Source organism: Scardinius erythrophthalmus, assembly GCF_964197995.2.
Source record: "Scardinius erythrophthalmus genome assembly, chromosome: 2".
NCBI classification, from domain to species: Eukaryota; Metazoa; Chordata; class Actinopteri; order Cypriniformes; family Leuciscidae; genus Scardinius; species Scardinius erythrophthalmus.
The window spans coordinates 21,474,346-21,500,707 of record NC_138222.1 but is presented as its reverse complement, the minus strand read 5'-3'; the positions used below and the strand labels follow the sequence as shown (position 1 = coordinate 21,500,707).

Genomic DNA, 26,362 nt, shown 5'->3' with positions numbered 1-26,362 from the left:
CTGTGATCTCGTTGAGACTGCGGTAATCGATACAAGGACGCAGCCCTCCATCCTTTTTCTTCACGAAGAAGAATCCAGCTGAAGCAGGGGAAGTGGATGGCTTTATGAATCCCCTAGAGAGCTGTTCCTCAATGTAAGCTTTCATGGCTTCGGATTCCGGTTGGGAGAGAGGAAAAACTCTTCCTCGTGTGGGCATGGTTCCTGGAATGAGATCAATGGCACAGTCCCCGGACCGATGAGGAGGGAGTTGATTGGCGCGGTTCTCACTGAAAGCCAGAGAGAGATCGTGATATTGAACCGGAATCTTCTGAAGATCGGAATTCTCAGAGGGGATGGTGATGGGAGTAAACTTGGTTAGTGTGTGCAAACAGTTCTCTTGACAGGCTGTGGACCACTGGGTTATCTGCCTCTCGGACCATGAAATCGTGGGATTGTGCTTCTCCAACCAAGGTAAACCGAGAATGATGGGATGTCGTGGAGAGTCAATGGAGAACAGTTGAATGAGTTCAGAATGAAGAGTGCTGGTAGATAAGGTGATTTCTTGAGAGATGTAATGAATCTTGCCGGTACCCAAAGGGCGTCCGTCTAATGCTGCCACTGCCATCCGAGATTCACATGGAAGAAGAGAAAGGCAATGAGTCTTAGCAAAAGTCAGGTCAATGAAATTTCCAGCGGCTCCAGAGTCTATTAAAGCGGTGGTATTAACTATTTCTTTGTTAAAACGCAGAGTAACCGCTAGTTCAAAGGGCTTAGAAGAGCAGAGATGAGAACTCACCGCAGCAGAATCTCGGGGAATTGGGCGGTTAGGACAGGTCGCCCTCATGTGGCCGGATTGTCCACAGTACAAGCAGAGATGATTGCGCATTCTTCTCTCTCTCTCCGCTGGCGTAAGACGAGTGTAGCCCACCTGCATGGGTTCAGAATCCTGGTTGGTGGATAGCTGTTTGGGAAATCGAGGCATTTGTGGCACTCGCCGAGCTCGCATCAGATTGTCAAGACGAATAGCCAGATCCATGAGCTGACTAAGTGATTTCCCCTCATCCCGACATGCCAGTTCCCCCTGCAGGTTAGAATTGAGACCCTTGCGATACAGTAACTTCAGCGGGTCATCCTTCCATCCAGTTTGTGCGGCTAGGGTGCGGAACGAGAGGGTGTAATCGGCGGCCGATGATCCGCCCTGACGCAGGGACAGTAGGAGTTCACCCGGATCTTTTCCTCCAGCGGGATGCTCGAATACCTCTCTAAACTGTTGAAGGAAACTGTCATACGAAGGGAATGACAGTTGACCACCCTGCCAAAGCGCCGTCGCCCACTCAAGAGCCCTTCCGGTCAGCAAAGAACAGATGAACGACACTCGACTGTCATCAGTCTGATAAAACTGTGGTTGCTGATTGATGAATAACGAGCATTGCAACAGAAATCCCTTACATAGCGCAGGAGAGCCATCAAACTTATCAGGAAGGGACAATCGAGGATTACTGGATGGGGTACTCACAGACTGGGGTGGTTGAGCAGGAGCGACCGCTGCCGGGGCTGATGCAGCGGCTTGTGTGGTGAGTGTTTGCATGGATCTGACCAGCTGTTCTGTAAGTGCGGTTAGCTTGACAAGTTGTTGCTGATGGGCAGCCAGCATGGATGCTTGAGATGTTACCTCTGTGGTCAGACGATACATAGCTGCTGGATCCTGTGTTGGCGAAGTCTTCTGTGATGCAGAGTCAGAGACGTTCAGATCCATTTGCAGTATTTATTAAGGATAGTCACAACAGGCAATGGTCAGAGAACAGCGTAAACAATAGCGAAGGTAATCCAAGAGCATAAACAATACCAGGCAGAGGTCGGGGCAGGCGGCAGTAATCAGAGTAGACGGTAAACAGGCAGAAGATCAAGGCAGGCAGCAGGCAAGGAATCGGGAGTCGAAGAACAGTCACAAATCAGTACACGGGGAATCAATAACAGAGAGTAAATGCTTGGAAATGTCAGCCGGGGCAAAACAGGACTTCGCAATGTGTGAGAGTCAGAATGCAGTTCATATGGAGAGGAGAATTGGGAACACCTGTGTGGGTGATTAGTCCTAGGTACGGGGTTTATGGGAAATGAAGTTCAATACTCTGGTGAAGGTGTTCTTTGATGAATGGAGAGAGCCACAGAGGCGCGATCTATGACACCTACACTCATAGCCAAAGTGTTTTGAAAGTAGTTCTGCTTACCGCGGACTCTACACTTTCTCATCTCTCTCCTGATCCTCCTCACTATCCTCCTCATCAGCCACTGGAGCTGATTAAGGTCCTACTGCTGCAGAAAACATATATATTTTGACACATTTTACAGCGTCTCATTGAAGGGCCTGTATCTATTTTTCACGCTATTTCTCTGTACATTCCTTGCGTTTCTTCTCCATCTCTCAGACTATTTTGACAGATACACACTTGACACTGCACGCTCACTCAAAGCCCAAAGGGGGAGGTGTTTAAAGATGTGATTGGGCCAGCCCAGTGTCAAGAAATCAATCAAGAAAACAACCAATGGGCCGCTGATCTACGGGTTTCATGGGCCGGTCTGTCAGTGGGAAAAAAAACTAACGCTTACTTTTTTTTTGACCAATGCATTACACCGGCACTAACCCAGTGCCGTCAATTAAACAAAACAAAACGAATGGGCCGCCGATGTACAAGTTTTATGGGCCGTTAAAAAAAAAAAAAAAAAGTATGAGATTTATCGGCCCAAAAAGCACGTCGGGCATTTGCCTGGTATGCCAGATTACCAGTCCAGCACTGGATATCAAGGATTCATATCCTGGAAATTAATAAAAGTTAAAACGGCTTGCCATACCTCAGAGCCCTCACACCTGCAAAGTTGCGTGCATGGTAAGTTGTTGCTCTTGCAAGAACACCTTCTACTGCATTGACTGGCAAGACAAGCACTTCACAAGCTGTTTCATAACCAGGTTTGAAGAGCTGACACATGAATTTCTCACATCCAGTTAACACGTCTGGAGATAGATGAGGACCTACACCAAGCCTACAAAGTGCATTAATGACATCATTATGTCTCCATGAATGACTTGAAACAAACCTTTCCTTTCCCACGGATATGGCCTGTGGTATCGCAACCTGTGAGTGCATGGAACCCTGGTAATGCTGCTGCAGGCTCTGGGCCAAGACCCACGTAAATAGGTTGGAGTTGTATCTTTCGTCGACGATCTCCAGTGCCCATGATAATGAGACTGTCTTTGTTGAGGTCTGGTATCCTGCGTAGGGCAAGCACCAAGACATCTGTGTCACATGTGAAGATATGTGGGGTTTTGCCAAAATGACTTACTGCTACTGCGTACATGATCAGTAGAGTGTCCGCCTCTTCTTGTGAGCTCCTCATGCAGAAAAAAGCATGGCAGAAAAAAGCCAACCTCGTTCTCTACCTTGCTCATAAAGCTGTTGAACTATGTAAACTGTCAATTACAGTTCACACACACAAAGGTGTTATGTCCTCAAAAGTTAACATGGTGAGCATGAGGAGCTCACAAGAACAGGCGGACACTCTACTGATCATGTACGCAGCAGCATTACCAGGGTTCCATGCACTCACAGGTTGCGATACCACAGGCCATATCCGTGGAAAAGGAAAGGTTTCTTGTTTCAAGTCATTCATGGAGACAGATGATGATGTCATTAATGCACTTTGTAGGCTTGGTGTAGGTCCTCATCCATCTCCAGACGTGTTAGCTGGATGTGAGAAATTCATGTGTCAGCTCTTCAAACCTGGTTATGAAACAGCTAAAGCCCTTCGGTGGAACATGTTTAAAACTCTAAAACCCGACCAGGGAGTGGAAAAACTATGTCCCACTTCAGGAGCAGTTACAGAGCACATTCTGAGAGCACACTGGCAAGCAAATGTTTGGGCACAAGATACAGCTTCTGCTCCAAAGATTCTTGACGCACTATCACTGGGATGGAGGCAAATTGATGATGGGCAATGGGCTCCTGTCCTGTCAAAACTTCCACCAGCACCAGAGGCTGTTGTGGAGCTTGTGAAGGGCTCTTGTTTTGCCAGCCAATGCAGTAGAAGGTGTTCTTGCAAGAGCAACAACTTACCATGCACGCAACTTTGCAGGTGTGAGGGCTCTGAGGAGACATGCACCAATATTGAAAAGTCAGACAGTGACAGTGAGAGTGATGAGGATAAATACTTGAGTGACAATGGCTGACTGTTTTGTTGAACTCTTCAATAATGAAACAAAATGCAGATTTCTTTTTTTTTTTTTCAGTTTCCAATTTTTCTATTTTTTTTTACCCAATTTTTGGGCAAATGATCCAATAAATATTTTGAAAATAGTCTGTCTCACTTGTCTGCCTAATTAGGAATACATTCATCAAAAAGTTTACCATTTTAAAGACTGTATAGAAGTGAAAAGATTATATATTTTATTTTATGTGATTTTTCTGCATATTGTCTGCCATCTTGAATTTTGGCACTAAAAATGAAGAAAAAAATTGGAAACAGGTTGTTTTGTATTTAGTGGGGTCCTAGCAAGAAAAAAAACACCAGTTGCCCAGGCTGGAAAAATAATTTCCCTCTTCCTGCAAAAGCTCAAAAGTTTCATTCTGTTTATCGTTTCCTAGTAACAAAGGCTGGCTATCTTTCCCATCTTTCCCATTGGCTTCATGTAATCCATTCTCCCCAATAATTTTCCATGTCATCTGATTGTTAACAGAATTATTGTGGTGAGCGCAGAACATTATTTTAATTAAAATTATTATTAGGTTATATGAAGGAAACTTTTAATCAGTCAATGTGTTTTTCCGGGTATGCCAATAAATAGCATAATGGTGGTTACACCCATCATTGGTTGATAATCATGATAATTCATGTTACCCATGGTAACCTAACATATATCCATTTGAAATGTTTAAAAAGGCGATTATTTGCAATTTTTGGTGATATATCCGCCATCTTGGATTTTGGGCCTGTGCAGCCCGGGAAAAAATCGGAAACAGGTAGTTTTGCAAACTATCAAGGGGGCAGGGATTTGTATTATTTTGAAGGTACCCCCGGACGCCGCCATTGGCTAACGGAACCCCACCTGCAGTTAGCATCCCATTGACTCCCATTCATTTTGGCGTCACTTTGACAGCGAATAACTTCACATCTGAGGCGTTTAAAGACTCCATTTGTCCATTATTTATTTCTAAAGAAACACGACAATGTATAAAATGCTCCATTACCTTGTAGCTTATGTTATGGCCCTGTAGAAGCAGTTTTTGTAAAAGTAGGCTAATGATTGCGTCATAGTAATATTATTCTTTTACTGTCTATGCAAACTATAGGGTCTGAAGAAGTCAAAAAACATAATTTGCAAAAATCTATACGAAATGTTCCAAACACTTTATTTTGCACTATAAAATGTTATTAATTTAGTTCATTATATATATATATATATATATATATATATATATATATATATATATATATATATATATATGTATAGCCGCTCTGAAGAAAACAGTGATGTCATCGTCCAGCTCAGTTCAGTTCTCATGTAATAGTGTCAATGCAGGCAGTTCAATAATATTGTTGAATATTAAGTGTCCCCAACTAAGCAAGCCAAAATCAAAAGGCGACAGAGGTGACAGTGGCAAAGGAACCAAAACTTCATCAGGTAACAGAATGGAGAAAAAAACCTGAGAAACCAGGCTCAGTTGGGGGGCCAGTTCTCCTCTGGCCAACGAACGAACAGTGTATGATTATGATTCAGGCAGCATGCAGGTCAAAAGTCAGATTGGATCGGAACATTTAGAATATTGTGTGTCCTTTAAGCGGAAGAAGATGGTATGGTATGGTGTGTCCTTTGAAGTCTGCGTCCTTCAAAAGATGTAGCCCCTTGAATTGGGACGCAACTCATATTAAAAAAGAACATCACACACCTGACGAAAAACGTGAAGAATTTCTGGACCTTCATAAGAAAACAGCCAAGCAACCAAAACAACATAAGTTAAAATTGATAAATGAAATGTGTACTGTTTCTCATATGATTAAATTATTTCCATTATTTAACAGTTTCTAGTGTTTGTACAGGCTTTACATTTTTATTTCAATGTTGTAATGAGCAATTCATCTAATTTTACCTGTGAAGCTGATTTGTTACGTGACAGCATTAATTAAAGTTTGACTGATCAGAAGCGTTTTTTTACTAAGTTATCTGCATCTCCTGCGCTGCATCAAACTACACCTATAATAGTTGTCACCATTTAAATTAATATTACATTGTGTGTAAGACTCCAGTAAACTTATTAGGTAATTTTCCTCTCATGAATAAATCTCTCAATGAGTAAAACTGGCTGTGTCTATATTATGACAGAATACACAACATAATATTATTCTCAAATTTGTATTATTATTTTAAATAATTATTGTCTCTGGTTCATTAAGGTATTGTAAGAAAGTAGCAGTGGCTGTGACAGACTTTAAGTATCACCTTAAAAATATGCAATTTAATCCTGTTTACATGATATAAGCCTGCTCCCGCAAGCAGGTTTGAACTTACGGATCTGTTGCTATGACAGCAACCAAGGGATGAGTTTCGAAAAACCTAACAATCCTGGATCATGTCAAATCGTCAACAGTGAAATCCAGACAACTGAGTGATCCACGTACGAAGAACGGGCTCCTGGATGCCTTGAAGCTTGACAGAATTGTCACGAGAAAATCACGATGTAAACTAGTGACATTTTCAGGCCACAAGATGTCGCCCTTGAGTAAACTATAGATCATAAAGCAAAATGCTTGAGCAATTCTGGGTAGAGATTAGAGAATTGTGCAACACGTTGGGTGTAATCAAAAGGATGTATAAAATAAAATAAAAGGAGATACCTCAACAGATATCTGAGTGAATTTGAGGATTTGTTTACTGGACTGGGTTGTGTTCCTAGAGTCCATCACATTCAGACAAAGTCTGAGGTCATGCCAGTGATTCATGCTCCCAGGAAAGTTCCAGTGGTCCCGAAAAAAAAAAGACATTGAAAGAGAACTGAAATGTATGGAAGAGTTGGATGTCATCAAAAAAACTGTAAATATAATGGGTAAATACAATATTACAGTGTCAATAATAAAAACCCAACAAGAAAACACTATCCTCTCAAAACGCTTGAGGATGTTGATGCAGAAATGCTTAGATATATTCTCAGTGGTTGAGGCCAATCAAACATTTTGGCAGATTCGGCTGGATGATGACAGTTTTAAACTCTGTACCTTTAACACACCCATACAGTTTACCAGGCTTCCGTTTGGGGTTTCATCAGCTCCAGAGGTGTTCCAAAGGTGTCTGGAAGGAACAGAAGGAGTTGTTAATGTAATGGACAACATTCTTGTGTGCGGAGAGGATCGAGTGTGCAAAGTCTCACATGACAGCAGATTGAGAAAGCTGTAAGAGAAATTGAGCCAAAGAAAGTCAAGCCAGGTCACCTTTATTTATACAGTGCTTTTTACAATACAGATTGTTTCAAAGCAGCTTTTCAGTGATAACAGGAAAATAATGTAACAAAGTTGTTTTGGCAGTACAGCAGCTCTAGAAGAATTTAGTGTCATTGTCCAGCTCAAGTAAGGTCGGTGTAGATTCTTTTTGATTGTAAAAAATATATATATTTTAAGAAATTTAGTTCATAAACAGCAGCTCTGGAGAAATCAGTGATGTCATCATCCAGCTCAGTTCAGTTCTCATACAATGGTGCCAATGCAGTCTATTATTCAACAAAGGACAATTCAACAATATTATTGATCTGCCTGCATTGAAGCCATTATATGAGAACTGAACTGAGTTGGACAATGACATCACGGTTTTCTCCAGAGCGGCTATATATTTATAAATGAACTAAATTAATATCTTATTTACAACAAAAATGAACCATCACTGAACTTACTTAAGCTGGACTGTGATGCTATTTTCTTTCTTGACACAAACTTTGTTGCATTATTTTCCTGTTATGTTTGTATAGCTGCCTTGAAACAATCTTTATTGTAAAAAGCGCTATAAAGGTGACTTGACTTGAATTTTTTTTTTTGCAAAGTTCCTCTTGCTCTCTCTTTAGCTCTGGCATCTTGCTTGTAGCAAGAAGGCCTCTTCTTCTTTACTCTTGTGGCAATATTATTTTACGTTTTCTAAATTTACGTTATTTTAATTTAACCATTCATTGTTTATCGTTTTTATTTATTAAGTGTATAATTTACTTATTATAAATAAAGTATTTTGTATCTATCACTTCTTCGTCTAACTGGGTCTCACTTCTTACTTTTTTTTCTCACAATTACGAGTTTATATTCTGTAATTCTGACTTTATAACTCGCAAGTGCACGTTTATTTCACGACGTTATAACTAGCAATTGTGAGTTTATATATGGCAATTCTAAGAAGAAAAAAAAACGCAATTACCTTTTTATATTTTTCCGTGACGGAAAAAAGCTTTCATACTTTCTTGATTGTGAATTCAAAAAATGCACTTTAATAATACGCGCCTCTGGTTGGTCATATGACCGCTCCCACGTGACTGCGCTGCTCTTTCTCTTTCACTGGGATGGATAAAGGAAGAGACTGTGAGCTGCAAGATAGCTTTTATCTGAAGTAGCGCGTGTGTTTTTCCAAGATCAGAAAGTGGTAAGTGTTTAGAAATTTAGGAAAGGAACTTAACTTTGAGGCGTGATCGATCTGCTGATTAATTAACACGCATGTTTGAAAGTCGAAATTCGATTTCTCAGTGTTTAGATTTGGGCCTGATGTGAAGGCATGATAGCCTAACGTTACACTTTTTTGTTTAAACACGGAAAGTTTTTTTTTTTTTTTCTTGTGTGGACGTCAACACACTTCACGCCTCTTAGTTTATCAGTATTTTACATGAGATGTCTTTGATACCACAGTGAAGCTAAGTGTGCCAACTTTTTTTTTTCTTTGAGATGACGGTTAAGTTACTGTGAGTTTTGGGGTTTGGTATTAGGTCTTTTTATCATCAGTCACAGGACCTGTAATGACATCATCACATTGTTTTGACATTTTTGTATTCTTTCCTTATATGTGATTTATTTTTATTATTTTTTCTGTCACAATTCCTGCTTGTTTGTTTCTGCAGTCTAAAGTGCCCTCTTTATTGGCTATAGTGGAGCACTGGAGCCATGAGTGATGGGGAGATGATGGAGCTGCCCCTGAGCCAGGGCAAGTTTGAGCAGATCTGGGGGGACCTGTAAGTCCATTTCACTATAAAATTAATCTTTGTTGAAGTCTAACAATAAAATGAGAATGTAAACTGGCAACATATAGACCATATTGTACAAGTGACCAAAATGGATCATGCATGTGCATTGTCATCCATGTTAAGTTTTACATTTTAATGTAGCCTATGTCTTTATTTTATTTTTTTAGATCATTAAAACTACTAAATCCATCCATTTAGTAACTAAATGCAAATGTATACTAAATCCATCCATTTATGGGAACATCCATAAAAAAAACTGTTTTATGATATTTCTTTTCATCCATAGAGGATTTGGTGAGCTGATCAAGGAGCTGCCTCGTACAAACAGTGATGCTTGGCTTACTGCTGTAAGCTGGTATTTTCATTTTTGAGTTGCACTTCAGAGTGGATGTTTTTTTAATTATGACTTAAAGGGATTGTTCACTTAAATTAAAATTGTCATTTACTCAGCGTCAAGTTGTTTTAAACCTAAAAGAAGATATTTTGAAGAATGTCAGTAACCAGACAGTTGATGGAACCCATTGACTTCCATAGTATTTTTCCCTGCTATGGAAGTCAATGGGGTCCATCAACTGTCTGGTTATGGACATTCTTCAAAATATCATCTTTTGTGTTCAGCAGACGAAAGAAATTCATACAGGTTTGAAACCACTTGAGGCTGAGTAAATGACAGAATTTTCATTTTTGTGTGAACTATTGCTTTAAATGATTACCAGATATCTGCTACCAAAGGTCCAACAGCTTTTTTTGACTGAAACTTTACTGCATTTATTTTTTGCTTATTCTAAATTCAAGAACAGAATGAAGCATCACAAAGCATCCATACCTAAATTTAAACTCTCTTCCTACTTCAGGCATTGCCCGATGGCCCTGCTTTCACAGATGGCTTTGACCTTGATCTCCCAGAGAACACTGACACTGCTGTTCCTGCACCTGATGTGGCCCCAGTTGTGGATAACCTCCCACCTCCTGCAACTGTAGTGCCCTCCATCTCTGACTATCCTGGGGAATATGGTTTCCAGTTACGCTTTAATCAGTCCAGCACTGCAAAGTCAGCCACATCCACAGTGAGTGATGAGCAAAAGATTTTGAATATAAACTATTTTAATTCCTCCCCAAATTTGCATAATGTGAATTTTTTTTGTTGACTGCAAATGGTCATTGGAAATGTTAGTCAGTTATTTTCTAGAACTAGATTATTTTGTGTTTGAAGATGTTTAGAATGTCAATATATTAGTTCAATAGTATCAAGGTGTTTTTTTATATCAGTTATATTGCTTGTACAACATTTAATGTTTTTCTTAGGATATAAAAATAGGCAAAGAATAGGAAATAAAGAAAGCAGGGCTTAAAGTACTCCGGCAGAGGGCCGGATTTCCGGCTTGAGGGCAGGTCCGGCCTCCGGCGCAGGCAAAATTTATTTATCAGGCTGCAAATTACAGTCGGAGGCACTTTAATCTGACTTGACTAACACAGCGGTCCCCTTCAACCTACCACTATTGCCACCCACTGGAGAACTCGACTGTTATATATTTGTCCCGATTTTCCGCGCATTTGTGAAAAACTCGCCTTTCCCGCACGTCTTATGGTGTGTTCACACCAAACATGAAGTGTATATTCGCATCGCGTTACTCGCTCTAGATTACTCGCGGGATGTTTTTCTTGTTTTTCGCGTCACTCGCGAATAAAAACATCCCGCGAAAAGGAGTATCATCATCATCATCATCGTTTTTACACTTGGCCTAGATATATTAAACGTATCTGTAAATGATGTGTATATGAGTGATCATAGTATTGTTCTGTTTGATCTTCACTTCAGTTCTGACCCAAAACCTTTAGCAGTTAGGTCTCAGAGACGTGTTATCACTGCAAATACTGCAGATACATTTTCTGATTTGTTTGATCCTACTCTAGTTATGGACTGCCTTGATGTGGATGATTTCGTTCACTGTTTAAACAATCACTGTGTAAAAATTCTGGATCAGGTGGCCCCAGTTAAATCAAACTTGTCTGCTCAGAAAAATACGTCGCCTTGGATTAATGAAGAGATTTTAAATCTTAACAGACTGTGTCGAAAGACTGAACGCCTGTGGAAATCCACTAGCCTTGAGGTGCACAGGCTTTATCTCAGGGATCTTGTGTTGTCCTATAATGTGACGGTTGAAAAAGCCAGATCTGTCTATATCCGTCAACTAGTAACATTAAATTAAAAAAATCCTAAAGTGCTGTTTGACACGATTAATACACTTGTTTGTCCTGCTGCCCCAGTTATCCCTGTTTTTTGTGAAGCTGACAGCAACGCCTTCTTGGGATTTTTCACCAACAAAATCAAAATGATTAAAGATAAAATCCCGTCCCATTCGTGGGGTACCACTGATGTCTTTGAACCAGTCTCCAGCATGTGGTCCACTTTTAGGACTGTGACGATTGCTGATATTTCTGAATTGGTGACCAGGATGAAGCCATCTTCCTGTTCATTGGACGTCATTCTGTTTAGGCTTTTCCAAAAGGTGTTTGAGGAAATTGGCCCTTGTGTAACCAAAATGGTTAACCTCTCGCTGTCTACTGGTGTTTTTCCAGATGCTTTTAAGCATGCTATAGTGGAGCCACTACTAAAAAAGGCAGGTTTGGACTCGTCGGATTTTAAAAGTTTTTGGCCTATTTCTAAGCTTCCGCTTTTATCCAAGATCATTGAGAAGGTAGTCTGCGAACAGTTGACATTTTTCCTGGACAAAAGTAACATCCATGAGCCATTTCAGTCCGGATTTCGTAAACAACACTCTACCGAAACGGCTTTACTGAAAGTGTCCAGGGTTTTTCCTGGCTCAAAATGAGGCGGAGGTGGTAAAATCCTAATAATGTATTTTAATAATAAGGTAATTAAATATTATTTTTCATAGATCATCATATAGCCTAATGTGTTTTCGGCATTATTTTTGTGGGTGGAGGTTGGTACCTCTAGGGGGGTCCGGGGGCAAGAATTTTTTGTACATTTTAAAGATAAATTCATTAATCTGGTGCACTTTGAGTCACCCAAATCCACTGTTAAAAATAAATAAATCCACCCGCAAACCGCCCATATTCTTTGATTTAGATATCTGCATCTGATCACATTACAATTATTCAAATTCTCAGTGTTAAGCATGATAATATGGTAACATATCACACTGAAGTTGGCTAATTAAAAATGAACAATTTAAGAATTTAAGAATTAAGTTCTTCTTTTGGCAAAATTACATTTCCTTAATAGCCTTAACAGAGGCTTTACTCCATTCAAACTTAAATTGTCAATGTTTCATTACATCGCTGTTTGAAAACAGAATAATTTTTTGTACCTTTATAAGGTTTTATTTTATTAAATGTTTGCTCCATCTTTCATTTCAAATTCTTAAATTTGATCAATATATTCAATTAAAATAAGACATTAGGCTGTTTCCAATCAAATTAAATAATTCACATTGAAAAATTATAACTGTATTAAATTTAGATTATTTTAAATATTTTTAAATATACAAATAAGGAATGTTGAAAAGAATTATACTTTATGAAACTAAACCGCCAGTAGGAGGCGGCAGGCGACCATCTTAATGAGCGAGTCATTGAGTCATTCATTCAAACGATTCGTTCAAAAGGCTTCCGAATTCCGAATGAGGCAGTTTATGAATAGGTAATTGAATCTTTGACTCAATCGATTCGTTCAAAACGCTGAATCATTCAGTAATGAAACACGGCTGAGTGTTGCTGTGAGATACGTTACGGTTCTGCTGTGATCTTTGTTTGGAACTATTTTCGCTGCAGAAACAGAACAAAAACAGTCATTGCGTCTCAAATGTAAGTGACTTAATTTTAACTATTTGTTTATTGAACTGTTATGAAATCAGTCTCGGTTTCAGTCTTGATGGCATTCAGGAAAACATCACTCTGATCGTGTGTAGCCTAGGCTATATATTGTTTGTTAAATATAATATGTTATAAATAACAGCACGAGCCTCAACAGCGCAACTTTGTTACCGTCAGTACATTAGGTAGGCCTATATTATCAACTATAGGCTATCAATCGCCACTTACATTAATTTAAATAAAACAGAATCATCCTCACGTTTTCGGTGATTCGGAATATTTTTATATTATTATTTTTTTTTAATCAGGGCATTTGTCCGGATGGGCTACAATTCTCTCTCACTTTTCCCTTCAAAAAAGAAAGAAAGAAAAACACACGTGTCCCGGACAAAGTATAGGTCCCAGACAAGCATTATCGAGTCCTCCTGATCCTTGATTGGTTTTCCATGAAGAGAATTACGTTGTTGAAAACGAAAGTAAAGTGACGCACGTTCATTGCGTTTTACCGAGTTCCGTGTCTTTATTAAACTCAACACAAAATTATTTATCTGTCATCCACCCTCGATTAATTGGAATGGAATGTTTTTATTACTTATCCGCGCGCAGCAGCAGGACTATACGGTTTGAGAATGGACACAAGCGGTAACCGCAACAGAACCGTCACGGTGGAAAAAGTGTATCTGACCATGAGTGTCTGTCCGAGTTTTGTCGAGAGCCGGAGGCGGCACGAAATTTGACGGAGACGGCCGCCTCATAATTCTCTATGCAGGAAAAACCCTGGTGTCAAATGACATTATGATGTCTGCTGATTCTGGAAAACACACTGTTCTAGTTCTTTTGGATCTGTCCTCAGCCTTTGACACTGTCGACCACCAGGTTTTGCTGAAAAGATCGAGGGATCAAGTAGGGCTGTCAGGGTCAGTTCTACAGTGGTTCTCCTCATATTTATCGGGGCATAGCTTCAGTGTTACAGTTAACCAAATAAGGTCTGAGTCTGCGGATTTGCTTTGTGGAGTGCCTCAAGGCTCTGTTCTGGGCCCTGTTTTATTTTTGTTGTATTTGATCCCTTTGGGAAAGATCATACAAAGGTTCAGTGATGTTTTTTTCACCTATTTGCTGATGATATCCAGCTTTACTGCTGCTTTAAGCCATCAGAGATCTGGAAGTTAAACTCCTTGCTCCTTTGTCTTGTGGAAATTAAAAAATGGCTAAGTGATAACTCTCTGCAGCTTAATGCAGACAAAACAGAAACACTGTAACAGAAGCACTGCAAGCAGCTGACGAGAAACTGCTTCTTTCAATTAAGGAAAATCTCAAAACTTAGAAATATGGTTTCACAAAATGATTTGGAGCTTATCATTCATGCCTTTGTGTCTTCGCGTTTAGACTATTGTAATAGTTTATTTTCATGCCTAAACCAGAAGGAGCTCTCTCGACTGCAATTAGTACAAAACTTTGCAGCTAGAATTCTGACACGTACTAATAGGAGGTCTCATATATCCCCTATCCTAAAAGAACTTCATTGGCTACCAGTGTCTTATAGGATAAATTTTAAAATTTTGGTTTTAGTTTTCAGAGCTTTGCATGGTCAGGCACCCTCTTATATTAGTGACCTGATTCAGCGCTACACCCGGTTCCGCGCACTCGCTATCGCACTAGAGGTGACCGATCTTTTCAGGCTGTTGCTTCTAGGTTGTGGAATGACCTCCCACCTTCTATGCGCTCTATTGACTCTGTTGATGCCTTCAAATGCAGACTAAAGACTCATCTATTTGTTCAGGCTTTTAATTAGCAGCTTGTGGGTTGATATGATCATGTTCTGTCTATGCTTTTATTGTGTGTATTTTATGATATAAATGTTTTTGTTGTGAAGCACTTTGTGGCCTTATACCTGTGAAAAGGTGCTATATAAATAAAACTTACTTACTTACTTACTATATAGAGACTGTGTCTGTTCTCTGAATTAGGAAATACAAACAACTTCCAAACCCATCTAAGGGTAAAAATTTAATTGATGTTCAACAAATAAAAAAACAGATATAATACAAATGAGCAAATGATAAAACTTGGGTTGCTGAATATTCGATCCCTTACTCCAAAAGCACTTATTGTAAATTATGATTACAGACTATAACCTAGATGTGTTGTGTTTGACAGAAACCTGGCTAAAACTAAACGATTACGTTTCTTTAAATGAGTCCACCCCACAAGATTACGGTTATAAACATGAACCTCGCCTAGAAAGGCAAAAGGGGAGGTGTTGCTGTAATTTATTTTAATATTTTCAAAATTACTAAGATGTCTAGTTTCAAATATAATTCTTTTTTTTTTTGATTATTTATTTATTTATTTATTGATTAATTACAAGATTGAACAAGGTCCACATGAGACCACCATTAACTATATACAAGACCAGGGTTTGCTTTGAGAGAAAAAATAAATAAATAAAAATTATAACAGTGAAAATAGATGAATAAGTTAGGGGGTTAATAAACGTTAGCACAGCTCTAGGATTTCCACTGCTCCTTAACAACACTCCGAAACATTCAGTACATATGAGCTAACGAGTTATTATATGAGATAATTTTGTAACAAATTCAGTCCAGGCCTTAAAGCAGCACTCAGTAGCTTCGGGATTTCTTCGCTGTATTCTCGCTTTTTGCTCGCAGGTTTCTCTCTAGAGCTCCCCCCACAGCTTCTGAATAGATATTTGACAACACTGTTGTAAAAACTCGTTGGTGATTCTCAGACACCAGAGGCTAGTAGATCAACGACATCAAAGCAGATGGGACATTCTTTAAAACGTCTTCTTCATCCAGGTTCGGACAGCGTGAGGGAGCGCAATAATGACAGCATTTTAGCAGATTTCTTTTGGCCGTAAAGCAATTGTTTACATCGCGAGACTTGATATCACGCGAGACTTCCTGACGCGGCGGCCGGCGGCACGCCGGCTCAAAGTTGCAAGTGCGTATTTTCCGCTCACGGGCACCAGGGGGGTGGGAAACGACCACCATTCAACCCGAAATAAGTAATATAACCATTCCAATGACTCCGAAGCTGTTCAGTTAAGGTAAAAAAAGTTACTTAGTTCACCTTTAAGTGTCTTTGGTTTAGCTTTGTTGATTCTCGCTGTAGTGAGCTCTAGTAGTGCAATATATTTAATTTCTATAAGCCATAGTTTGGCTGCTGGGACCGTAGGCTCATGCCAGATCTTAAAAAATATATTTTTGGCTGCAGTTAGAGCAGTGTGTAGAATCCTGCGCTGGCTAACCGTCAGATCAAGATCCTCATCAATATTCAGCAAACATATGATAACCTTATCACATAGTTCTGATACACTTAAAAACACTTCATCCCAGAAGTTACTGATAAGCTGGTACTCATAAAACATATGCATATAGGTACCCACAGAATTGGAATTACAAAGTGAACAGAAGGGGGTAGGTAATCGCTTCATTTTGTGCAAAACATATGAAGTAGCATATGCCTTATGAAGCAATTTAAAGTGTATCAATTGGTGGGCAAGATTTTTAGACATTGTTGGAATAGTGTCCCATATCAAGTCCCAATTAAGTTTGCGGGGAGCGAATTCCTTTTCCCATATCGTGGTAATCGAGAGCCTACCACAGCCATGCTTGAGCAGACTGTTGTAAATGAATGACACTGCTCCTCGTGCCTGTGAATAATTCACACAGTCCATCAGAGGGTGAGAGTCCAATTTACAGTTCCACGGCACTCCGTAAGCACGCATAGCACTTTTCAACCTTAAATATAAAAAATAGGAATGTCCAGGAAGATTGTAACACTCTTTCAGATCTTGAAAGGACCTCAAGCCCTGATTATTGAATATATCACACAGGGTATGTACACCTTGATCCGACCATGACTTAAAAACAAAAGGTCTGTTATCTGATTGTAAATTATTATTATGCCAGATCGGAGATTCAGACGTGAACTTAAATGAACACCCCATGAATTTGCATACCTCATGCCAGATTTTCAGAGAATTACACACAATTGTGTTCCCAACCTTCACATCTTTCTTTAATACACCCGTGAATAAAATATCCTGGAGCCGATGCGGGAGCACAGCGGACGCTTCCACATCCCTCCAGGCGATCTGGGAATCATCCTTTAACCAAACCTTAAGAGATCGCAGCTGACATGCCCAAAAGTACAAATGGAAGTTTGGAAGTGACAAACCTCCTTTATTGGATCTTCTCTGTAGTGTTGAAAGTTTAATTCTTGGTCTCTTCTTGTTCCATATGAATTTGGTAATCAAGGAATCTAATTCTTTGAAGAAGGTTCTATGGGGAGATAAAGGGATCATGGAGAACAGAAATAAAAGTCGAGGGAGGATATTCATTTTGATGATAGAAATTCTGCCTTGCAGTGAGGTTAAAATAACATCCCATCTCTGTAAATCTTGCCTGATAGAAGTAAATAAAGAACTATAATTTTCTTTAGAGATAGTCTGCAGTGAAGGAAAAATCTGAATTCCCAGATATTTGAATGTCTTGCTGATTGGGATCGAGCTAATTGGGATCGAGGAGGACGCTAATGCAGCATTAGTCGACGCTGACAAGGGCATTAATACGGATTATCCCCAATTAATTTTGTAACCACTTATAATGCTAAAATCATTAAATATTTTAAGACTTTGAGGAAGAGAAGAGGAAACATTAGACATATAGAGCAGGATGTCGTCTGCAAAAAGAGAGATAAAATGCTTAGTCACCTACAGTAATCGGGGAAATAATGTGGTCTTGTCGAATTGCCTGCGCTAAGGGTTCTAATGAGATTGCGAATAGTAAAGGGGATAACGGACAACCCTGTCTAGTTCCCCGGTTCAATGGGATTGCCTCCGAACAGCACAAACCCGTTGAGACCCGCGCAGATGAGTTAACATAAAGGGTCTGAATCATATGTATAAAACGCGGGCCAAAGCCAAAACGGGTTAAGACAGACCATAAATATGTCCACTCGACCCGGTCAAAGGCTTTCTCAGCATCTAGCGAGAGGATAGCACGTTGTTCGTTAACCGGGTCGGGTGAGTCAATAATGTTCAAAAGACGTCGCAAGTTATCCGCAGCAAAACGTTCCTTAAGGAAACCTGTCTGATCGTGGGCAATTAAAAAAACTGGCAACCGTTCCCAAACGGTGGGCTAGAACTTAGGCATATAACTTGACATCCTTACCAATTAGTGAAATCGGCCTGTAACTAGAGCAGCATAGGGGTTCCTTTCCCTTTTTCAGCAGCAGGGAGATAAGAGCAGTATTCTGGTCTGTTTACATCCCCTGGAGCCGTGTGAAGAACATCTGTATTATCCTTAGTGGCTGTTATTGAGGCCAGGGCCTCATTACGTTTCAACCTTAAAGCCATAAGTTTTCCTGGCCGCTCACCATTAAGATAGTAATTTTGTTTGGTACGGTGTATCAAAAATTCTGCCCTTTTTAATAGAATAGCCTTGTGGTCAGTTTTTAAATTGCCCAAGAGTCTGCTTTTATTTTCCGTAAAGGTTTTTTTAAGATCCTTCTCTACATGTTTAATCTGGGCCTCCAGTTGGGTAAATTTTTTCCCTCTGGATTGATTTACATGGGAGGCAAAAGAAATGCAGTTTCCTCTCAAGAAACATTTAGTCGTCTCCCATAGGATTTGAGGATTAATAGATGAACTTAAGTTTTCTTGAAGAAAGAGAGATAATTTAAAACGTAACTGGGACAAAAAATCTTCATTTTGCAAGAAAGTTGTATTCATACGCCACCTTTTGGAGCTTAAGGGAATTATCGGAGGAGATAGATTACAAATCACAGCGGAGTGATCTGAAATCAGGATAGGTAGGATATCAATGTGATTTACTCCTTGGATAAGAGATTTAGAAATCAAGATGTAATCTAATCTCGAAAATGATTTGTGGCGCGCCGAGTAAAAAGTGTAATCTCTAGAGTTCCCATTTTTCACTCTCCAAATATCACAAGTTGTTATCAACAATGAGCTCGTTTAATGACTGCAAAGCCAGATCACCATGAACAGCGACAAGGGATCTATCAATTAAGGGGTTACAAACTGCATTAGCATCCATACCTACAACCAGTTTGTAGTCTACAAAGTTAACCCTCAGAGGTCGGAGATCACGCCGGCGTGATCTGCTCGCTTTTTTCCTTATGAGTTGAATTGAGACCCGAAATACTCTTTTGACTTTGATTTTACAAAACAAGTTTCATACATCAATCGATTCTGTTAAATGTGTATTATTGTGTATACTCACAATAAAAACAAAGTGTTGTGCTTTTTGCCAAATAAAGAAAAATAAACACGAGGCGAGTTCTGCCTTCTCTCTGCCAGTGTAGTCCATTCTGAAACGCGTCCGAAAATGAACAATAACTCAGCGAATACTCAGTCAAACAGGCATACAGACGCACAGGCATGAAGCTTGAATTCTCTTCTTTTTAATAAAGTAATTTATATAAAAAACAAATATTCTCATCTTGTGAAATCTGTATTAAAAGAGAGCGATTCCAGTCGAGCTAATTACATCTGATTCAGATGTAATGTGACTCCGCCCACAGAGAGCGTACGCTATTCAAACGCAAATGGCTGAGGCAATCCGCGCAATCCTGTGAACGCCCCCATATCAGCTCGAGAAAACACAAGTTTATTCAGATCATTACTTGTTCACACCGTCTTGCAGCGCTGTGAGGAATAATAATAATTGGAAAATGTCCCTCAGAAGTGCGGGTATATCGAGGAGCGAGCTGAGGAATACTAGTAAGTTTTTTCCTTATCACGTGAATTTCTTCACGTGGGTTTCTGTTTATGAATGAATGAACGGCAGAGATGCGCGCTGTTTACCACAGCTGGCAAAGACAGTTTAAATTTAAATCGCGTGTGTGAATGAATGATGATGTTTCAGCAAGCTGTATTGCTATACTGAGATGAGTAAAAATCGACTGAAATATGCTGAAATAAAATGTAGGCTATTTGTATAAGCAACGTATTAAACTGCAAATTAACAATATGCCCTAATATTTCATGAAAACAACGTTACAGTCAGGCGAAATATGAAAGTAATGAATACATAGATAAAATGTAGGCCTATAATCATTTTTTTTTACAAAGAAAGAGTACACTTGAAATATTGTTGAAATTGTAATATTGTTGTAATTGTAACCTTTTTAATAAAATGGCAAAACATATTTACAAGATAGATGTAAGCAAAATCTTAAAAGGTCAATATAAGTCTTCTTCTAAATATATCTTTTGTCCTTGCATTGTGGCTCAGTCAGTGTCACACCTGAATGAATGGCTCATTATGCAGAGTGGGTGTTCTAAGTTGTAAACCACTCCTCGTTCACGCCCCCTCGCATATTGGCTTTCCAAGCAAAACCTGTTTTACATCAATTTAAATCAATGTATTGTTTTATGTGAACGATAAAGCAAGACTATTTTCACATAATTTTGAAGAAAAAACACTAGGCGAGGACATCCATTATTCAAAAGTCTTATTGACACATATTTACTATGTGTTTTGCGGCCTTATTTCAGAAATTTTATTTTTTATTTTTTTCAATAACCATGCATAAACATTATTCTCTCAAAAATGAAAACATGTACATACACGTGGCTCACATATTATGGTAGCCCTGTTTGTGCTTTATAGAGTGAATTTACACCTTTGCCATTAACATGTTTATAAGCAACTGAAAAAAGCACAAATGTCAGGGCATGTCAGAACATCTCAAGGGCCCCAAAAACAGCCCAGACCCCAGAGGGTTAAGAAATAGTTTAGTAAGAGATGGGAAAAAGTCTGCATCGTAATTATTAGGGGAATATACTGAGAAGAGAACTATTTTTAAATTGTTCCATGAGCCAGAAGCATAAGTAAACCGCCCGTTTTCGTCCCCTCCTATTTTCTCTAATAGAAACGAGAATTTCCTGTTCTGGAGTATAATAACTCCTCTTGAGGCACTATTATGCGAAGAGAAAGCTATCATTTTAAAATGTCTATTCTGAAAGCGAGTAACATCAGAAGCCTTGAGATGAGATTCTTGTATTAATCAGGGATTAAAGTTCTCCGTCGCTACGACGGATTTCCGTTAATTGCAGCAAGTCCATGACGGATTTCCGTCATTGCGGGTTCCAGTCTGTCCTTAAAGTCTTAAATTCACTTTTCATAATTTTAAGGCCGTAAATAGGCTTTCATTTCTCAAATAGTGTAATAAATATCTTAATTTTAGTTTGAATAGGTCTTAAATTAAGGAAAGACGAGGTGTATTCACCCTGCTGAGGGGGATGTGATCAAAGCCTGGAGTGGAGCAAAAGCACGTTCCTCTCTCCACTCTAAGCACTCTGTAATCACTCCGCTCATAGTCCACTCCGGGTTTTCAATTACCGCTCACGGAAAGTGCATGTCAGGCTACAGCTGAGCGCTGAGGTAGAACTATATTTCAGTGACACACTTATAATGCAGGTAGGGCTGGGCGATATCGATATAAAAAATATATCGATATATTTTTTAAATGCGATATGGAATTAGACCATATCACATCGATATAGTTCAAATTTGCGCTGTGATCCTTGCTCCCCGCGCCCCCGCTCCTCCTTTTCCACACTGCGTGCGTGTTTAGAGCATATGTTATGAGAGGCGAATCATGACTAACGTTACTTCAGAAAACCCAGCACAATAGGAACTACCAGGCAGGCAGTGACATAAGTGTACGCTGAAATAAAGTTTTTCACCTCAGAAAAACGAACTTTCTTGTCCTGTCAGCCGTTATCCTGTTCTCGTAGCGCACACTCAATTGCACGCGCAAATTCAGCGGCGCGCGCTGTATTGCTTCACTGATCAAGTGCAAAAGAAACTACGAGCATGCAACGCCGTTACGTTGTAAATTACACGAAATAAAAGTAATGCAGGTATGATTCTCATTCTATTCACCAGTTTCCATGTTTCATTAACAGTTATTGTTAATATTGTGTATTCACCATGATAACTGTCGTTTCCATATAACCCCAAAATGCTACTATTTTTCTTTGTGTTACTTTTTATATTTTTAAATGACTGTAGTGGCTCATACCAACATTGTATTAACAAAAACTAGTTTGGGACTGCTATTTAATAGCTTTAGCCTAGGCCTAATGTTTACAGTGCTATGCATAAGTTTAGACACCCATGCTAAAGTTGACTAAAAAGAGGAATAAAAAATCATCTTTTGGAAATTGAACTTAAAGGTATAGTGGAGGATCTTTCCGAATTTTATAGCATAGCACTTATGCATAGCACTGTATTTATTAGTACAAGTCTTTACTATTAGTCATATTCTTACAATTTATGTTAAGTAAAGGGGAAAAGTAACTTACTTGTGTGTTAACAAATTTTGTGTAAACGTGTTATAATTTGCATATATATATATATATATGCAAATTATTAATTGTATTAGTATGTTCCATGCCTGGTTTTCATAGATTAAAATATAGCTTTTAAAATACGCCTACTGGCAATATAAAAGCGGTTTAAAACGTCTCCCCTTAAAACGCTATTGGTCTCGACTATTTAAAAAGTAAAAGGAATATGACTTGGCCTAAAAAAAAAAAAATTTCAGTCAGAAGAATTTTTTTCACTTTAATCCCTGATTAATGCAATGTCAGCTCGTTTACGGTGCAAATAATCTAGGCATTTAGATCTTTTTATGGGAGAATTTAGACCATTTACATTCCACGATATCACATTACAATCCCTCATTCTGTCACAATATAATTACCCATAAGACAACGGTAAGTTAGCCATATAACATAACGCATCATTAATAATTTCACCCCCATGAACCAGTAAAATAACAAAAACAGCAAACCCTGGTAGTTCTAACATAATATTAGTTAACAACAATAACACAAAGAACAATTTACTATCGGCAGCTTGCAGAGGGGAAAACCGCACCCTCTTATCTGCCTGGAAAATAAATCTGCTCGAGGCCATGCACTCGGACTGTAAGGGTAACAGTTACTCAAACATCAGCATCTCTCACCTGAGTGTCCATCACAGCGAAATGAAAACTATATCCCTACTTAGGATGTTAAAAAACAAAAGCAAAAAGGCCGAATTTAATCCTCAGGCAGCGGCATATCTAATAGCGCGGTGGTATCCATCTCCGTGGTGGCAGCGCTCAGAGATGAGATGTACCGCTCCAGGTCCGCAGGGGTCTTGAAAAACAGTTGCTCCTGGCCGTGACGTACTTTAACCGACGCGGGGTAGAGCAGGAATGACTCGATCCCTAGTAGTTAGAGACGTTTCCGACCTTCAGCCATAGCTTTCCTTTTTTGGGACGTTCCCTTGCTGAAGTCAGGAAAGAACCGTAAGATACCCCCTTCGAAACTCAGAGGTGAAGCACTCCTGGCTCCCTGTAGGATCGCCTGCCGATCGTTGTAACAAAGAAGCTTGAAAATTAAAGTGCACGCTCTATTCCTAGAGGGATCCTCATTCGCGTACAGACGGTGCGCGCGTTCTATCTCTATCGTCTTCCCTTTAAGAGCCGGAATCCACTTGGGAATATGGGTCTGCAAAAACTTAATTGCATTCCCGCCTTCAGCTCCTTCCCTTAGGCCCACCAACCTTAGATTATTTTGTCTTGATTTATCCTCGTAAAGAAGTAATTTCTACTGGAGCTCCTCCAGACAGGACTTGTTAGCAATCGAGTCTCTCTTAACATCCTGGACCGTTGCCTGCATCTTGTCACATCTACTGCCGAACGATTTGACATCTTTTTCCAGCGAGTCGAGTCGTGCTGTAATCGTCGATATTTCCTCGCGAACAATCATCGTCATGCTTTGCTTTATGGCGCTCAGTTGATTATTAGAGATGTTTCGATACCCTTTTTTCCTTCCCGATACCGATTCCGATACCTGGACTCAGGGTATCGGCCGATACCGAGTACTAATCCGATACCTGGGTGTGTATATAGCTGCAATTCATACTAGCCCTGTATGAATTGATAGAATTATTTTATAAAAGGTATTTTAGTTTTACAATATAACTGTATAAAAAGTGCAACAAATAAATCTAGGAATCTAAAAAATTATATATGAATAATAGGGGTGTAACGGTCCACAAAATTCACGGTTCGGTTCGATACCATACACTGGTGTCACGGTTCGGTACGTTTTCAATACAGCAAAAAGAAAGAAATGCCAGAGAAATTTCCTTGATTTACATTTATTATTTTTTTTATTTTTTTTATTAACATCAAAGTATGATCATTTTTTACTTTGAGCAATGATGGAGCTATAATTGACATATAAAACAAAAACAGCTCCTTATAAAAAAAATGAAATGTAATATTGTAGTAGTTAAGTTATAAACAAAGGTTTATTTTATTTCAGATTAACATTTGAGGGCAGCAATTTTATTCATAATGTCAAAATAAAACCGACATAACGTTACTTGAAAGCACAATGTTCCTGGTTTCCACGTCAGCGCTGTTTGATCTGTTAATAACGGAGAAATGTGAATGTTTCTCACTAGATCTCGCAGCGATGTTATTACTTCTGTGGAGAATTCAAATGCTTTCTTTGCTGGATCAAATATACAAAATAACGAGTAGCGCAGTTTTGTTCCGTTTTCATTACGTTTGCCATTTGATGTTGGGCGTCAGCGTCTCTTACGGTGCGTGTCCACTGGCGCGGTGCGAGCAGAGCGGAGCGGGCGTTTTCAATTCATTCCTATGGAAGTCGAGCTTCACACTCGCGCAGTGCATTTTGGGATTGACAGCGGACCGGAGAAAGCGTTGAGAGCGTCAAAAGGTTGGGCACGTCATGCAAATACCAAGAGAAAAACGCGGTCGGTAGCCAATTGCTGTGAGGTTCGGGATGTGACGTCTGTTTTGAGAGTTTAAAAATATGCAAATTGTGCCGGAGTTTATGCTGGATTTAGTGCGTAAATCATTTTGTTTACAAATTAGACGCTTTGCAGTTGTCATATATATGTTAAAGATTTTATTTTGGATGTGTTCATTATGATTATATTGGCTGGGTTAATAAAAGTTTATAAAATTGAAAGGATATCTTTGCTTGGTGCATTTGGAAACAAAGCTTGCCTATTTCTAAATGTAATCGCGTGCATCTCTAATAATTATACTGTGTGTGTGTTGTAAAAAACAGAGATTAAACACACATTTGCAACAGACACACCCCAAAGCGGAGGCGTTATAGCGTTGCGAGCGGCACTGAGCGGACTTTTGCCGCTGTAGTGGACACGCACCGTTACATTAGTATGCGCTTGCCGCGCGACCTGCATCTGAAAATTTGCGTTTTCATTTCTTCTTCGCTGCTCTAAACAGTGGTTGCTTGTGGCAACAGCACAACTTCCCGTTTTGCCACAAGCAACACTGTTTAGAGCAGCGAAGAAGAAATGATCTCCGTTTCGCAGCGTAAAGCAAAGCTAGCGTGCATTACTAGGTATTGTTTAATAAAATGGTATCGGATCGGTACGTTGGGTAGATGTACTCGCCGATACCGATGCCAGAATTTTTATTGGTATCGGCGGCATTTCCGATACTAGTATCGGAATCGGAACAACCCTATTGATTATCAAGCATTTCGGCAATGGCGTCATGAAGGCGATCATCATCTTTCTGCTTTTTCTTCGCCGGGGACTGGATTATATCTCTTTTAGATGCCATCTAGAATAGCACTAGATCCAGATATTTACATGAAATGCGGCCAAAAACTTAGTAGGGATTGAAAAAGGGCGAAAAATAGGCACTGAGGTGGAGCGTCGATATTAAGCAGCCATCACCGTCCGCTGCGCATGCGCATACCTCAAATATAATTCTTTTGAAGTGTTGGTGCTTAACCCTCTGTGGTCTGAGGTGTTTTTGGGGGCCCTTGAGATGTTTTGACGTGCCCTGACATTTGTGCTTATTTCAGCTGCTTACAACATACCATTGGCCAACATGTAATTTTGCCTCATTCAGCACAAACTCTGCTACAATAATATGTGAGCAAAATGGATGTACATGTTTGCATTTTATAGAAAAAAATATTATGCGTGGTTAGTACGTTTTGGGGAAAAAATTTCACCGCAATAAGGCCATTTAACACATACTGAATAGTTGTCCACAAGACTTTTGAATTACTATTCTTGTAGGCTAGAATTTTTTTCTACAAAATGATGTGAAAATCTTTCTGACCACTCTTTCATAAACAACAATATAATGATTTTAATTTTGCAAGTCAGCTTTTGTGTCAGTACTGCTGTATGCGTGGGAGTGTTAATGACAATGAATATTAATGT

The 26,362-nt window shown here is 39.4% G+C and overlaps 1 protein-coding gene across 3 annotated transcripts in view; it reads left to right on the top strand.

Moving 5' to 3' along the window:
• The first annotated feature begins 8,518 nt into the window (after positions 1 to 8,518).
• LOC308683822 (cellular tumor antigen p53-like) overlaps positions 8,519 to 26,362 on the top strand; it is an 86,955-nt gene continuing 69,111 nt past the window's right edge. For 2 of the 3 annotated variants that reach the window (XM_081354608.1, XM_081354610.1), the window contains exons 1-4: positions 8,519 to 8,641; positions 9,139 to 9,221; positions 9,520 to 9,580; positions 10,088 to 10,300. In XM_081354608.1, coding sequence (XP_081210734.1) covers positions 9,154 to 9,221; positions 9,520 to 9,580; positions 10,088 to 10,300 — 342 coding nt within the window. In that variant the 5' untranslated portion in view covers positions 8,519 to 8,641; positions 9,139 to 9,153. Of the gene's footprint in view, positions 8,642 to 9,110; positions 9,222 to 9,519; positions 9,581 to 10,087; positions 10,301 to 26,362 lie in introns of all 3 variants that reach the window. The other variant, XM_081354609.1, reaches the window with a different exon arrangement.